We start from the raw sequence: 15,791 nt of genomic DNA on the forward strand, positions 1-15,791 counted from the left end.
TAAGCTTCATAAGTCACCCTGAATAAAATAGATGACTTCTAACTGTTTTTTAAATTTTAACTTGTCACATTCTGTTTATTTTTAATTATCTTTGCAAATGACTCCATGATCTTTTTTTAAAAAAGATTTTTAAAAAATGTCTTTTAAATTTTTTAAAAAGATTTTTAAAAAATGTCTTAAAAAAGACATTTTTGTCTATCCTCTTCTAAATCATTTTGATGTCCCCTTGGGTCACTGTCTTAGTCCATTTGGGCCACTATAATAAAATACTACCGACCGGGTAGCTTAAAAACAGCAGGTATTTATTGCTCACAGTTCTGGAGGCAGGGAAGTCCAAGATCAAGGCACCATCATGGTCGCCTTCTGGTGAGGGTCCTCTTCCGATTATAGGTGTCTGTGTTGTATTCTCAAAATGGTGGGAGGGACTGGGGGTCTCCCTGAAGCCCCTTTTATAAGGCAATGATCTCACTCGTGAGGGTTTCTCCCTCATGATTTAAGCACACCACAAAGGGCTCACCTACTAATACTGTTTCCTTTTTGAAAAATATATTTATCTTTAAAAAATAATTTTATTTACTTTTGGCTGTGCTGGGTCTTTGCTGCTATGCCAGCTTTTCTCTAGTTGTGCCTGGTGGGGGCTACTCTCTAGTTGTGTGCAGGCTTCTCATTGCAGTGGCTTCTCTTGTTGCAACTCCTCGGCTCCGGAGAAGGTGAATGGGCTTCAGTAGTTGCAGCTCCGGGGCTCTAGAGCATAGCCTCAGTAGTTGTGGTGCATGGGCTAAGTTGCTCTGCGGCATATGGTATCTTCCTGGACCGGGGATCGAACCTGTGTCTCCTGCATTGGCAGGCGGATTCTTTACTGCGGAGCCACCAGGGAAGCCCTAACACTGTCACCTTTGGGGGGAGGGCTAGGATTTCAACAGATTTGGCGAGGTGGGGCGCAAAACATTGAGACCACAGCAGTCACCCTATGTAGATAATCATAAGTCTCTATTTCCAGCCGTAACTCCTTTCACTTTATTCCTGAATCTGCTGCTGCAGCTGGATAATTATACTTGAATATCCCAGTGTGACCTTGTAGTGTCAAACTTATCTCTTCATCTGCCTCTTTCCTTCACAGAACTTTGCACAAAACCAACAATGTCTTTTCCTCTTTGCTCAGATTGGAAGCCTTGCAGGCATCTTTGACCCTCTTCCTGTCCAGTGCTGTGTTGGCTAGTCAAATACCGAACGCCATGCTTTGTCAGTTGTTCCTTCCAAAAATACAAAAAATACTTCATTCCTTCTCTTTCTGATTATTCTCACTGTCACCAACCTGGCTTGTCACCAGTCTCATACTTGCATTATTCCTTCAGCAATCAAACTTTAAATCTCATCTCACCAAGCCATGTGCTGGCCAGATGCATTCCCTGCAGCCTGCCATTGATTACATCTTCCTCCTGCTCACAAACCTTTAGTATATTTCTCTGTTTTCAGTAAAATTGAATCCAAACCTAGCCTGGCTTTAACCAGCTCTTTTTCCAGCTATTCACCTTCCAGAAACTTCTTTTCCAGCCGATAATTTGACTCATGATTTCCTGATCCCCTTTCTTTCTCCAGTCTCTGTGCTCATGCTCATGTCCACCCATGCAGATCATTCACCCTTTCCTGCCCATGCGTTTGGCTCCCCCGCAGATTCACTTACCTCCTTTGCCATGCTGCAGTCTCCCTTACCTGCACCCTCCCCTCACAGCTCTTACTTGTCTAGATAGGCAATCTCATGGTATAATTTGTTCAGGGTTATGACCTTTCTTCTGATGGTGATAACTTGACTGATTTTCAGTTCCTTAATTTTTACATAGTTATATAAAATCTCCAGGGCAAGAGTCTTTGCCTTACCTATATGCTCTATAATACTTAATAACACAGACACTAAAACAGAAGATTTGTAAAGGCTGGGATCTTTTGTCAGTTTTATTCAGTGGTAAGGCTCTAGTATCTAGAATTAAACCAGGTACCTAATAGGCTCATAGTAAATATTTGCTAAATTGTAGATGCTCAGTAAATGTTTGATTTGATTAAACTGCTAATGCATTAAAAGCTGCTAGCATCTCATACTTACTGTAACTGAGAGATATTATAGTGGGGGAACAAAAAAAGAGGGGGGATATGCATTTTACAGCTAGAATCTGTTCAACAATGCTTGACTTCTCCTTCTAAAAGAGTTATTTTCCTGCAGATATTAATGAATGCCAACTACAGGGTGTGTGCCCTAATGGTGAGTGTTTGAATACCATGGGCAGCTACAGATGTACCTGCAAAATGGGATTTGGGCCAGATCCTACCTTTTCAAGTTGTATTCGTAAGTAATGATCACTTTTTATTCCTATTTTGGATCAGATTTTTTGTTTCGTTTTGTTTTGCTTTGAGAGGGTGTGGGAGGAGAATCCAAAAGAAGGTAACAGCTTGGTGGTCAACCAAATATTGTAAATATGCAGGTCATTAAAATGATAAGGGGGATGAGGTGGCCTGATATACTGGAGTAAATCTATGTTATGAAGCCTTTTCATTTTTATTGTGGTCAGAAGAAAATGAAAGCTAAAACTCAAGAAAAAGAGCAGGCACACAGAGAAAAGATACTTTAATGCAAAGAAAGCAGTTGATTAAAATTAGCATACCTAAGAGATGAAAACAGATTTTTCCTTCATGAGTATTTTAAGCATTATTTAGGTGGAGTTAAACTTTGTTCCAGCTTCTGTCTTTAATTAGTCCAAATTCTGAGTCACTTGTGTCTGATTTAATGAGGTTTCACTGTACTTTCTTGGTTGGAAGAGTTTGGGAAATAGTTAGCAAGGTCCTGTGTTTCAGACTTTTTATTCAGTTCTAATTTCAAATATTCTATTCTGTTGTCCTTAAAAACCACCAAAATGTATCCCTAAAGTTAAACTATTTTGCTTTACGAATCTGTCTCTACAATTTTTCTTCTACTTGGTAAGGATAAAGATCCTCCATCAAACCTGTATGTTCTAATACTGGTATAGAAAATGTAGTTTCTCCAAAAAGACACTCTTGCCACAAAACCCAATCCAGTGTACTCATTACAGATCACCTGACAATTAGAGATGCATGCATTTTAGATATAAAGTGCTCAACCACAGAGATTTTTTTAAGACTACCTTATTTTTTAAGGTGGAAAGTGAAAGTGAAAGTCACTCAGTCGTGTCCGACTCTTTGTGATGCCATGGACTGTAGCCGACCAGGCTCTATCCATGGAAGTGCTAGGCAAGAATACTGGAGAGGGTTGCCATTTCCTTCTCCAGGGGATCATCCCCACCCAGGTATCAATCCTGGTCTCCTCCATTGCAGTCAGTTCTTTACCATCTGAGCCACCAGAGAAGCCAAATTTTTAAGGTATTTATCCCATTATTACCAAGTAGGTAAACACAACAGATTTTTCAAAGTCATATACAATTAAATGTTAAACGTTTTAAACTAATGCATGGCAGAAAGTTGTCAAGATAATATTATGAGCAATTCTTCATTAATTTTTGTCTTGCTGGGTTTCTATTTTTATTTACCTATTTTTTTTAAATGTGGCTTGGGTATTTGTTATTTGGTATCTTTCTGATCCCCAGTTTTAAATTTGCTGTATCTTCAAGACATTTTTTTTTTATGAAGGTACTATCATTTGTTTTTAACTGTGCATCTCTTAACGCTGTGCCCTAAGCTGATGGGTAGAAATGGTAAAGACAGATGTAGTAAAATAAAATGACAACTTCATTCATTACTTTTAGATGAGTTCATTGAGGGTTTTGGAACATTGTTACTAATTACTATTATTTTCCTTTAAAACCTGTCAAATGCAGATTAGGAAATTTTGCACGTAAATTCTTTCCTCCATGTTCTTTCACAGACAGTTCTGATCATGCAGCAGACAGATTCCTACTAATTATAGGGCTTTTTTGATGGGTGGAGAAATCAGACTGTCAAATTACACTTGCATACAAGGTACATTTGCAAATTGATGCAAGGATTTGGAAATTTCATGCCAAAAATAACATTGTTGACAATATCCAGATAATTTAGGGATAATTTCTGGGTGAATGGAATTACATGAGTAAGCATTATAAATATATTTTTATAATTTAAGCATAAAAGATTTTTAGAGTTTGGATATAGAGTTGTGAATTTTTTTTTCTGTTAAATTGATTTGTAGTCTGGTTAAAATGGCTGTGTTGAATGTTGTAGATTAGGTAAACTTGGAGGACTGGTCACAAAGTGTTTTATTTGACTAGATCTGATGTCTAGAGCTAAGGGCAGACATCCAGGTTTTAATGAGATTGCAGGAACCTGCCAATGAGATTTTTGAAACACTTACACATTTCCTTAGCATTTATTTTCCTTGTCATTGCCCAGATAATACTAAACTTATTAAACAGCCATCCATTCGTATTTGAAAAATAAATAATTCAATTTTATGGTTCAGCTACAACAGCTGAAATGATAAGTATTAGGAGATGTTTGTTGCTAGTTAAGTGTTCCAGTTTAGAGTTTGAAGTTAAAACTTGGGCTCTTACCAGCGTTGAGTGGGCAGATTTATTTCTCTTTCCTCTGAATTTACCACATGTAATATCACAGAAATATGTAGAGTCCTTTAGGATTTGTGACTTTGTTCAATCTAGTCCGATGTGTGGGTGAACTATACTTTGAACAAGTCGATGGGGGAAGTCTGAAGAGAAAGAATGTCGAGAAAGAAGGAGGGGAGAAGGTGATACTTAACAATGTGTACGTGTATTAGTCGCTCAGTCGGGTCCAACTCTTTGTGATCCCATGGACTGTAGCCCACCAGGCTCCTCTGTGCATGGAATTCTCCAGGCAAGAATACTGGAGTGAGATACTTATAACATAGGGGAGAAAAATACTGGCAGGGTGGTGGTACCTTTGATAGTCATGGAGGAAATAGCAGGAGGAGACCGGGGGCCACACACGTGCTCTGACGCACAAGGGCACTGAGCAATATCGTTAGAAACAAATGCTCTTGCAAGATAGAAAAACAGCCTCAGATAGATGGTGGAAGCAGATGGAGGTGATTGGCCGTGTCTGCTCAGGCAGCATGAATTTAGGGCATATCCAGGCCGTAAAAGGTGTGGCTGACTCTGTGAACTCAGAGAAATGCAGTTGGCAGTGGCCGAGGAGCAGTGGGAAGCTCTCCCTGTTCTCGAATACGCTGAGGTGAACACCCTCAGAATTCCTTGACTTCAGCCAAAGGTTGCAACCACTTCACTTTCTCTCCTTGCCCGCTCCCTGTGCTTGACTTAGCCAAGCTGAAAGGAAGGTAGGAGGGATCTGGCCTCGGCCGCCTCCGACCTCTGCATCTGTGGATCAGGCCTCGGCTATAGTAGCATTCTCTAGACCTGCTTCTACCTATCTGTGGGGAGGGCTGACTCTCAGAGCACATCCAAGAAAAGTGTAATAACCTGTGAGAGTGACTAAGGAAGCTTTCTGACTTTTTAAACTGCAATTAATTTTCTTCAGAAACTTGAGACCTCTTAGGATGAATGCTGGGAAGGGTGTGTCCACAGGTTCAAAGTGAAGTGACAGTCAGTCAGTCCTGTCTGACTGTTTGCAACCCCATGGACTGTATCCCACCAGGCTCCTCTGTCCATAGAATTCTCCAGGCAAGAATACTGGAGTGGGTTGCCATTTCTTTCTCCAGGGGATCTTCCTGACCCAGAGATCGAACCCAGGTCTCCTGCACTGCAGGCAGACTCTTTAGCATCTGAATTCTGAGCCTATATGGTTGCTGTTCCATTATATCCTTGGCCAGTATAGAGGGTTAGAGAGAAGATGGGCTCCTACTCTAACTCTAGAAATCACGAGATGTCGAACATATTTCTTCAAAAAGCCAGTTATATTCATGAACAGCATTTCTTTTTAGTTTCTTCAGCTTCCTTGAGATATGAATTATTTCACACAATAGGAAACTGAAGGCAGGAGAGTTTAAGTAACTTTTCAAGATCATATAGCTTATCCTTGACATTTGAGATTATAGAATTGGGTTTTGTGCCTTAAATTTAGGGTTCTAGATCAGGAATTGGCAAATAATAGCCCATGGACCAAATATGCCCCAATGTCTGTTATTGTAAATAGTTTTATTGGAACACATTCTTGTCCATTCATTTACCTACTGTCCAAGGCTGTGAAATAGCCATTGGCAGAGCTGAGAAGTTGCAATAGAGACCACATGGACCACAGAGTTAAAATGTTTATCTTGCCTTTCACAGAGAAAGATTTTGGACTTTTGGGCTAGATCAGTGCTGTCCAATAGAACTTTTTTGTGATGATGGAAATGTTCTGTATCTGCATTGTCTGAGGTGATAGATACTAGTCAGGTGGCTGGTGTGCCAAAAAGATTGAATTTTTAATTGTATCTGTAACTTTTCATTTTATATTGGCATGTAGCTAATTAAACAATGTTGTGATAGTTTCAGGTGAACAGCAAAGGGACTCAGCCATACATATATACATGTATCCATTCTCATCCAAACTCCTCTCCCATTCACAGGCTGCTACATAACATTGAGCAGTATTTCATTTAAATTTTATCAAAGGAGCAGTATGTAGGCAGGGGCTAATGAATTGAATCTCATAGTTCTAGATGTGTTTTTGTAAAACCGATGGGGTAAAATGACCACCAAGATCTCTCTAGCAGAGAGAGCTAAATGGGCTTTCCTTCCTGACCTGGTGGTTTTGTCCATGGTAAGATTGTTCTTCCCCAGAAGTGAGGCTGGGAGCCTCTTTGTCGCCCCTGACTCTCTCATCTCCTTTGGTCTTCAAGAAAGTCATTAAATCTTCATAATCTGTTTTATGCTTTTTCCTTCCCTCCAGCCTCTGCTGTGGCTGTCTCAGCTTAGACCCCTAGTTTTCCTCACTTAGTGACCGCACAGCATCACGGCCTTGAGGCTGCCCTAACAGATCTGTGCCAAGTGTTTACTCCCAGATAAAAGCAGTAACAACCCAAACTGTGACACTAGTGTAGTAATCTTTACTGTGTACTTACTAAGTGCCAGGCACTGTGATCAGTACTTTGTATGGATTACCAAATATCATGGTTACCGGATCTCTGTGAGGCTTGTATAGTTGTTCTTCCTATTTGGGAAATGAAGAAATTGAGGCGCAGAGAGGGTGAGGATCTTTCCAAAAGTAACACAGCATATAAGTGGTAGAGCGCAAATTTGAAACTCTTTCTCACGCCACTAGTTGAGCCTTTAATCAGGAAGAGGAAACTGGTCTAAATTGATAGGACCAAGTCATATATTGTAGTGGAGCCACTATTTAGTCTCACTGTATAATAGCTAGTCTGACTCCGCAGTGGCCTCAGGGTCATTTTTAAAATTTTGATTCTCCCAGAACTGATTGTTAATAGCCCATTTCCTGAAAAGGCTCTTACGCAGTGGCTCTTACTTCCTTAGCAAAGTCATCTGTTGGACTCCTCCTAACAGTGTTACCTGATTCCCACACCTGCATCCCAACACTCATTCCACTGGGACTCTAAGCTTTAAAGACATGAAACCCTAATGTGGCATTTCCTCCAAGAAGTGAGTAAGGATATTGGAGGTCTCTGGGGTGGGGGAGGAGTAAAAACAAACTAGTAGGAGAGGCTAGCTATCTTCTCAAGTCTGTTGTAGTTTTCAACTTCTTCCAAGTACCAGATTAATTTATGTCTGTTTAGTAATGTTTGAATCCATAAGAGCAGCATGCTTTTGAGAGTGTTACAGTTGGTTGTACAACCCTATAATTAACTCATAAGTTGTTTCATGTATAATTGGGGAGCTTAACTGTGAGAACCATAGTGTCTTACCTTCTTACTGTGGTTTGTAATGGAATCACCATCAGTATTGAATATATGGTGATTCAATACTACACTTGGGTTTAGAGCTGTATGTTTATTACTTTGGAAGATTTTTCCCATGTCTGTTGCCAAGAGCAAAAGATTTGTTTTCTTGACTGACTGATTGTGGCATTTCCAGTAGGCTTTATGCTTCTGAAATGTTTTCCCTCTATACAGAGTACCTGAATCTGTGTACCCTAGTCTTAGCAACATATCCTGCAAAAAAATAGAATCTGCAAAACCCATATTTCAGGCTTCTTACATATATGAACTGTTTGAGTATCTCCTGTGGAAGTGTGGGTCGGCAGTGGTCTGCTGCAGGAACAGGGGCTCTGGGTGTGGGTATGGCATAACTCCTCTTGGAGGAGGTCACCATTAACCCCACCACAGAGCTGCCAGAACTTACATAGGACTGGGAAATAGGCTCTTGGAGGGCACAACAGAACCTTGTGCACCAGGACCCAGGAGAAAGGAACAGTGAACCCACAGGAGACTTGCCTGTGGGTGTCTGGGAGTCTCTGGTGAAGGTGTGGGTTGGTGGTGGCCCGCTGCAGGGTTGGGGGCATGGACTCTAACAGCACATGCATGGGATCTTTTGAGGGAGGTCACCATTATCTTCATTACCTCCACCACAGTTTGGCCAGCGTGAATAGCAGGGAGGGAACACAGCTCCACCCATCAACAGATAATTGGATTAAAGATTTACTGAGCATGCCCATGCCCATCAGAACAAGGCGCAGTATCCCCCTCAGTCAGTCTATCCCATCAGGAAGCCTTCATATGCCTCTTATCCTTCTGCATCAGAGGGCAGACAAACTGAAAACCGCAATCACAGAAAACTAACCAATCTAATCACACGGATCACAGTCTGGTCTAACTCAATGAAACTATGAGCCATGCCATGTAGGGCCACCCAAGACGGACAGGTCATGGAGAAGAGTTCTGACAAAATGTGGTCCACTGGAGAAGGGAATGGCAAACCACTTCAGTATTCCTGCCTTGAGAACCCCATGAACAGTATGAAAAGGCATAAAGATAGGACACTGAAAGATGAACTCCCCAGGTCGGTAGGTGCCCAATATGCTACTGGAGATCAGTGGAGAAATAACTCCAGAAAGAATGAAGAGACGGAACCAAAGCAAAAACAACACCCAGTTGTGAATCTGACTGGTGGTGGAAGCAAGGTCCAATACTATAAAGAGCAATATTGTATAGGAACCTGGAATGTTAGGTTCATGAATCAAGGCAAATTGGAAGTGATCAAACAGGAGATGGCAAGAGTGAACGTCGACATTTTAGGAATCAGCGAACTAAAATGGACTGGAATGGGTGAATTTAACTCAGATGACCATTATATCTACTACTGTGGGAAAGAATCACTTGGAAGAAATAGAGTAGCTGTCATAGTAAAAAAAAAAAAAAAAAAAAAAGAGTCCAAAATGCAGTGCTTGGATGCAATCTCAAAAATGACAGAATGATCTCTGTTCATTTCCAAGGCAAACCATTCAATATAACGGTAATCCAAGTCTATGCCCCTGACTAGTAATGCTGAAGAAGCTGAAGTTGAATGGTTCTATGAAGACCTACAAGACCTTCTAGAATTAACACCCCAAAAAGATGTCCTTTTCATTATAGGGGACTGGAACACAAAAGTCAGAAGTCAAGAAACACCTGGAGTAACAGGCAAATTTGGCATTGGAGTACAGAATGAAGCAGGGCAAAGGCTAATAGAGTTCTGCCAAGAGAATGCACTGGTCATAGCAAACACCCTCTTCCAACAACACAAGAGAAGATTCTACACATGGACATCACCAGATGGTCAACACCAAAATCAGATTGATTATAGTCTTTGCAGCCAAAGATGGAGAAGCTCTATACAGTCAGCAAAAACAAGACTGGGAACTGGCTGTGGCTCAGACCAAGAACTGCTTATTGCCAAATTCAGACTTAAATTGAAGAAAGTGGGGAGAACTACTAGACCATTCAGGTATGACCTAAATCAAATCCCAAACGATTGTACAGTGGAAGTGGGACATAGATTTAAGGGACTAGATCTGATAGAGTGCCTGATGAACTATGGACAGAGATTCATGACACTGTAAGAGACAGTGTAAGAGACTCTTGTAAGAAACAGGGATCAAGACCATCCCCAAGAAAAAGAAATTCAAAAAACCAAAATGGCTGTCTGAGGAGGCCTTACAAATAGCTTGGAAAAGAAAAGGAGAAGAGAAACCAAAAGCAAAGGAGAAAAGGAAAGATATATCCATCTGAATGCAGAGTTCCAAAGAATAGCAAGGAGAAAAGAAAACCTTCCTCAGTGATCAATGCAAAGAAATAGACGAAAACAACAGAATGGGAAAGACTAGAGATGTCTTCAAGAGAATTAGAGATACCAAGGGCACATTTCATGCAAAGATGGGTTCAATAAAGGATAGAAATGATATGGACCTAACAAAAAGCAGAAGATATTAAAAAGAGGTAGCAAGAATACACAGAAGAACTTTACAAAAAAGATTTTCATGACTCAGATAATCACGATGGTGTGATTACTCACCTAGAGCCAGACATCCTGGAATGTGAAGTCAAGTGGGCCTTAGGAAGCATCACTACGAACAAAGCTAGTGGAGGTGATGGAATTCCTGTTGAGCTATTTCAAATCCTAAAAGATGATGCTGTGAAAGTGCTGCACTCAATATGTCAGCGAATTTGGAAAACTCGGCAGTGACCACAGGACTGGAAAAGGTCAGTTTTCATTCCAATCCCAAAGAAAGGCCATGCCAAAGAATGCTCAAACTACTGGACAATTGCACTCATCTCACACACTAGCAAAGTAATGCTCAAAATTCTCCAAACCAGGCTTCAGCAATAGGTGAACCATGAACTTCCAGATGTTCAAGCTGGTTTTAGAAAAGGCAGAGGAACCAGAGATCAAATTACCAACATCTGTTGGATCATCGAAAAAGCAAGGGATTTCCAGAAAAACATCGATTTCTGCTTTATTAACTATGCCAAAGCCTTTGACTGTGTGGATCACAATAAACTGTGGAAAATTCTGAAAGAGATGGGAATACCAGACCACCTGACCTGCCTCTTGAGAAATCTGTATGCATGTCAGGAAGTGATAGTTAGAACTGGACATGGAACAACAGACTGTTTCCAAATAGGAAAAGGAGTACGTCAAGGCTGTATATTATCACCATGCTTATTTAACTTGTATGCAGAGTACATCATGAGAAACGCTGGGCTGGATGAAGCTCAAGCTGGAATCAAGACTGCTGGGAGAAATATCAATAACCTCAGATATGCAGATGACACCACCCTTATGGCAGAAAGTGAAGAGGAACTAAACAGCCTCTTGAAAGTGAAAGAGGAGAGTGAAAAAGTTGGCTTAAAGCTCAACATTCAGAAAACAAAGATAATGGCACCTGGTCCCATTACTTCATGGCAAATAGATTTGGAAACAGTGTCAGACTTTATTTTTTTGGGCTCCAAAATCACTGCAGATGGTGATTACAGCCATGAAATAAAAAGACGCTTACTCCTTGGATGAAAAGTAATGACCAACCTAGACAGCATATTAAAAAGCAGAGACATTACTTTGCCAACAAAGGTCCATCTGGTCAAGGCTATGGTTTTTCCAGTAGTCATGTATGGATGTAAAAGTTGGACTATAAAGAAAGCTGAGCGCAGAAGAATTGATGCTCTTGAACTGTGGTGTTGAAGAAGACTCTTGAGAGTCCCTTGGACTGCAAAGACATCCAACCAGTCCATCCTAAAGGAAATTAGTCCTGAATGTTCATTGGAAGGACTGATGTTGAAGCTGAAATTCCAATACTTTGGCCACCTGATGCGAAGAACTCACTTATTTGAAAAGACCCTGATGCTGGGGAAGATTGAAGGCAGAGGAGAAGGGGATGACAGAGGATGAGATGGTTGGATGGCATCACTGACTCAATAGACATGAGTTTGAGTAAACTCCAGGGGATGGTGATGGACAGGGAGGCCTGGCGTGTTGCAGTCCATGGGGTTGCAAAGAGTGGGACATGACTGAGCGACTGAACTGTCTGACTGACTGACATATATGAATCCATCAGCATGCTTTGTAATTCCTCCTCAGTACTCTATCCCATTCCCATTTCCACCAATCCTTTAGCAATCTTTGGGCAATACTCTTTTTCTTTTTTTTTTTTTTTTAGTATAATGTAAATTCTTATGATCACGTTCATCATATTTTAAATAATAAATGTAGTATACTAATATTAATGAATTATCCTTTACAACCAGGCTTCCAATCTATGATTAAAGATAGTACTCAGACAATAGAAACACCAATGTTGCATCATTCTAGGTAGCGTATTGTTCCTGAGTTTATAGAAGCGTTTAATGACATAGGTGAAATTGCCACTTAGTCATTTGAAATGATAAAAGAGTAACAGATGACTTGGGTATTACAATAGAGGCCATTTTAAATATCACATCCTATTAGAAATCTGAGGGAGGCATAAATTAATACTTTCAAAAATTTGAATCCTAGAACATCAGTAAAATTTAGGTATGTAACCTAAGCCTTTTCACTGGCTTCCTCCTGGGTTTTCTTCCATCTTCAAAGGAGCAGATTTTTTTTATTAGTTATTAGCTTATTCTTATGTGTACTTGGGATGAAGCAAAATGTTTGGTTGCAACATGATCTGATGTTCCAGCACACCAACAGTTGAGTTTTAAGTGTAAATAGAATTTTTAATAAAGTACATTTTGAACACACCAAAATGATTAGTTTAAAAAAATCCTTATAAAAATAAGTACAACAGTTGAGTTTTGATGACTTTGTAAGCTGGTGATTCTCATTCCCTGAAATACCGCCCCCCAACCTGAAGTGCTTTGGAAGCTATCGTGGAAAAAAAGACACCAGTACCCCAGCACTTAGGGAAAATCTTGGTGTTAAGGAAATGAGGGAAGATCAAAAACCTATAAAAGAGACCTTTCAGGAGAAGATACTTAGGAATTAGCTGTTCTCCTTATGATAAAATGCCTAAAAGTTTACTTACTTGTGTATGCCATGCTTGGGAATATCAACTAGAGACTCGCTTGAATGAACCAGCAATTTCTTGTCATTCACTTACACACCAGTATGCATACTAATCCCTTGAAAACTGAATTGCTGATTGGGAGTTTGGGCAGCAGGCCCAATGTGCTACTTCAGAGTACAGGCCTTGGCTAGGGGACCAGGGTGAGGGTAATGGGGCTGGTGCCTGAGATAATGTCACCACCTGGATATGCAGGTGAGTGGACACAATGGAGTGAAGATGAAGAAGTCAGCACGAGGGGCCAGTGTCCGCATTGGCAGTGTCCAGGGTTTGGGGAAACTCTGCTCTGCTTTAAATGGTCCTGGTTCTTGGGATCTGGAACTTAATGCTCTTAGTGTTATCATCAAGCCCTGCCACATGTGAGATGGGCTTCTCTGGTGGCTCAGATGATGGAAAAAAATCCAGCTGCAATGCAGGAGACCCGGGGTCCAGTCCCTGGGTGGGGAAGATTCCCTGGAAAAGGGAAAGGCAACCCACTCCGGTGTTCTTGCCTGGAGAATCCTATGGACAGAGGGGCCTGGCAGGCTGTATAGTCCATGTGGTTGCAAAAAGTCAGACATGACTGGGTGACTAAGCACACAGCACGTGTGTAAAATAGGCTCTTGTGAATTGATCTGACACTGTTTCTATGGAAATATGTGTTGTGAATTCCAAACACTTCGGTGGAGAAATTTTGGAGCAAAATCCTTGGTGAGCTGACTATACTAGAACTACGTATATGTTCTTAAGATTATACAACCTACTTACAGAAACAGACAGACACACACATACACATATATATGCTGTATAAGTGATGGTCAATCGTTTCAGAAATTTACTATCCTTTTGGGGGTAATAACTCTTCTCCTACATTTCGTTTTACTTCTGTGACCTTTGATTTTTCACAGCTGACTGGCACAGACTCCAGAAAGTGAGTAGGAAAAGGGAGAGAAAAGACTCAAGCTTCTCCCTTGTACCACATTTTGAGTAGTTTTGGGCAAGCTTGGCTTTGCTAGAGGGACTAAGTTTTGAAGCCTTAGGAAGGCCTCCCTCTGCTCCCCTCAGTCCACTGCTCCCCTCTTCCAGTTCACTCATATCTTTTTTTTTCTGAATATTTTCAGTTTGTTGAAATTCTGCCACTAAATAGTGATCAGGATGTGCCCTTGAGAGGATACAGATACCTGGTTTTATTAATAAGGGAGGCTGACCTGTGTTTTGTGTCTGCGCTGAACCAAATGTTTAGCATATGATATATCCAGTCTATACATTGAGCTTGTCACTTATAAGTCAGGGAATTGCTGAAGCTCAGCTGCTGTGTTAACTTTCTCTCCAGAGGTATGGAGCCAGCAGGGTGGGTGGATAGGAAGGGATTTTGAAGGAATTGGCTCACATGATTGTGGAAGTTCATTCAGTTCAGTCGCTCAGTCGTGTCTGACTCTTTGCGACCTCATGAACCGCAGCACGCCAGGCCTCCCTGTCCATCACCAACTCCCAGAGTTTACTCACACTTATGCCCATTGAGTCGGCGATGCCATCCAACCATCTCATCCTCTGTCGTCCCCTTCTCCTCCTGCCCTCAATCTTTCCCAGCATCAGGGTCTTCTCAAATGAGTCAGCTCTTCGCATCAGGTGGCCAAAGGAATGGAGTTTCAGCTTCAACATCAGTCCTTCCAGTAAATATTCAGGACTGATCTCCTTTAGGATGGACTGGTTGGCTCTCCTTGCAGTCCAAGGGACTCTCAAGAGTCTTCTCCAACACCACAGTTCAAAAGCATCAATTCTTCTGTGCTCAGCTTTCTTTATAGTCCAACTCTCACATCCATACACGACTACTGGAAAAACCATAGCCTTGACTAGACGGACCTTTGTTGACAAAGTAATCTCTCTGTTTTTTAATATGCTGTCTAGGTTGGTCATAACTTTCCTTCCAAGGAGTAAGTTGGCAAGCCCCAAATCTTCAGTGTAGGCAGGCAGGGAAGGGAAGTCCCAGAGAAGGGTTAATGTTGCAGCCAGAATTTGAAGGTCGTCTGCTGGCAAAACGTCTTCTAACTCTGAGGAGATCAGCCTTTTCTCCTAAGGACCTCAACTACTTGGATAAGGACAACCCACATTCTAGAGTCATCTGCTTGACTCAAAATATATTGACTTAAATGTTAATCTTATGTGCAGAATACTTTCACATCAACATTGAGACCTGTCTTTGACCAGATATCTGGGTTACCATGGCCCAGTCAAGTTGGCACACACAAACCATTGCAGCCAGTCAAAGTCACTTTCCTGGGTTATGCTGCTGGCAAGTGTTAGACCTACTATGTGAACCCAGGTCTGCCTGGCTCTAAAAACCCTTGCTGTCTTCACTGTACTGTAGAACCTTCATTGAGTCAGGTTGTTTCCTGTAGCAGAGATGTCAGTCCTTTTGTGAGAATGAATATATAGCTTTGAGAGGAAAGGGAAGTTGATTTGGAAGCTCCAAGTGCTAGAGGAATTGGGTAAGGGAAAGGCAAATTGGAAAAACCTCATTTGGACAATAAAGCAATAGAGAAGAGCTTGTCTTGATGTTGAAGCAAGAACTGAGAGGTGACCATCAAGCTTGGTGTATTCAGCAGTGTTGACATGGCCTGGAATTGGCCCTGTGAAAACATTCTCCATGCACGTTTACTTTAGAAAGTGGTCTTTGTGAAGACAGGGATGCGTCTTTCCCATTCTCATATCTGCTTCATTTGCCTAGTAGCTGTTAGTTTAATGAAGTCTCATCTACTAAATTTATAGAAGAATCCAAATTAGGACCTAGAAATTGGATGGATGTGGACTGATGTGCTTTTTAAGATGTTTTCTGAGGTATGGGGATGTCGTTTGTT

General features: G+C 41.1%; 1 protein-coding gene across 13 annotated transcripts in view; it reads left to right on the forward strand.

The window, feature by feature from the left end:
• The window catches only part of LTBP1 (latent transforming growth factor beta binding protein 1), a 434,653-nt gene that overhangs the window by 268,150 nt on the left and 150,712 nt on the right, over positions 1-15,791 (forward strand). For all 13 annotated transcript variants that reach the window (XM_070476676.1, XM_070476671.1, XM_070476680.1 and 10 more), the window contains one exon: positions 2,219-2,341. In XM_070476676.1, coding sequence (XP_070332777.1) covers positions 2,219-2,341 — 123 coding nt within the window. The remainder of the gene's footprint in view (positions 1-2,218; positions 2,342-15,791) is intronic.

Source organism: Odocoileus virginianus, chromosome 2 (genome assembly GCF_023699985.2).
Source record: "Odocoileus virginianus isolate 20LAN1187 ecotype Illinois chromosome 2, Ovbor_1.2, whole genome shotgun sequence".
Classification (NCBI taxonomy): Eukaryota; Metazoa; Chordata; class Mammalia; order Artiodactyla; family Cervidae; genus Odocoileus; species Odocoileus virginianus.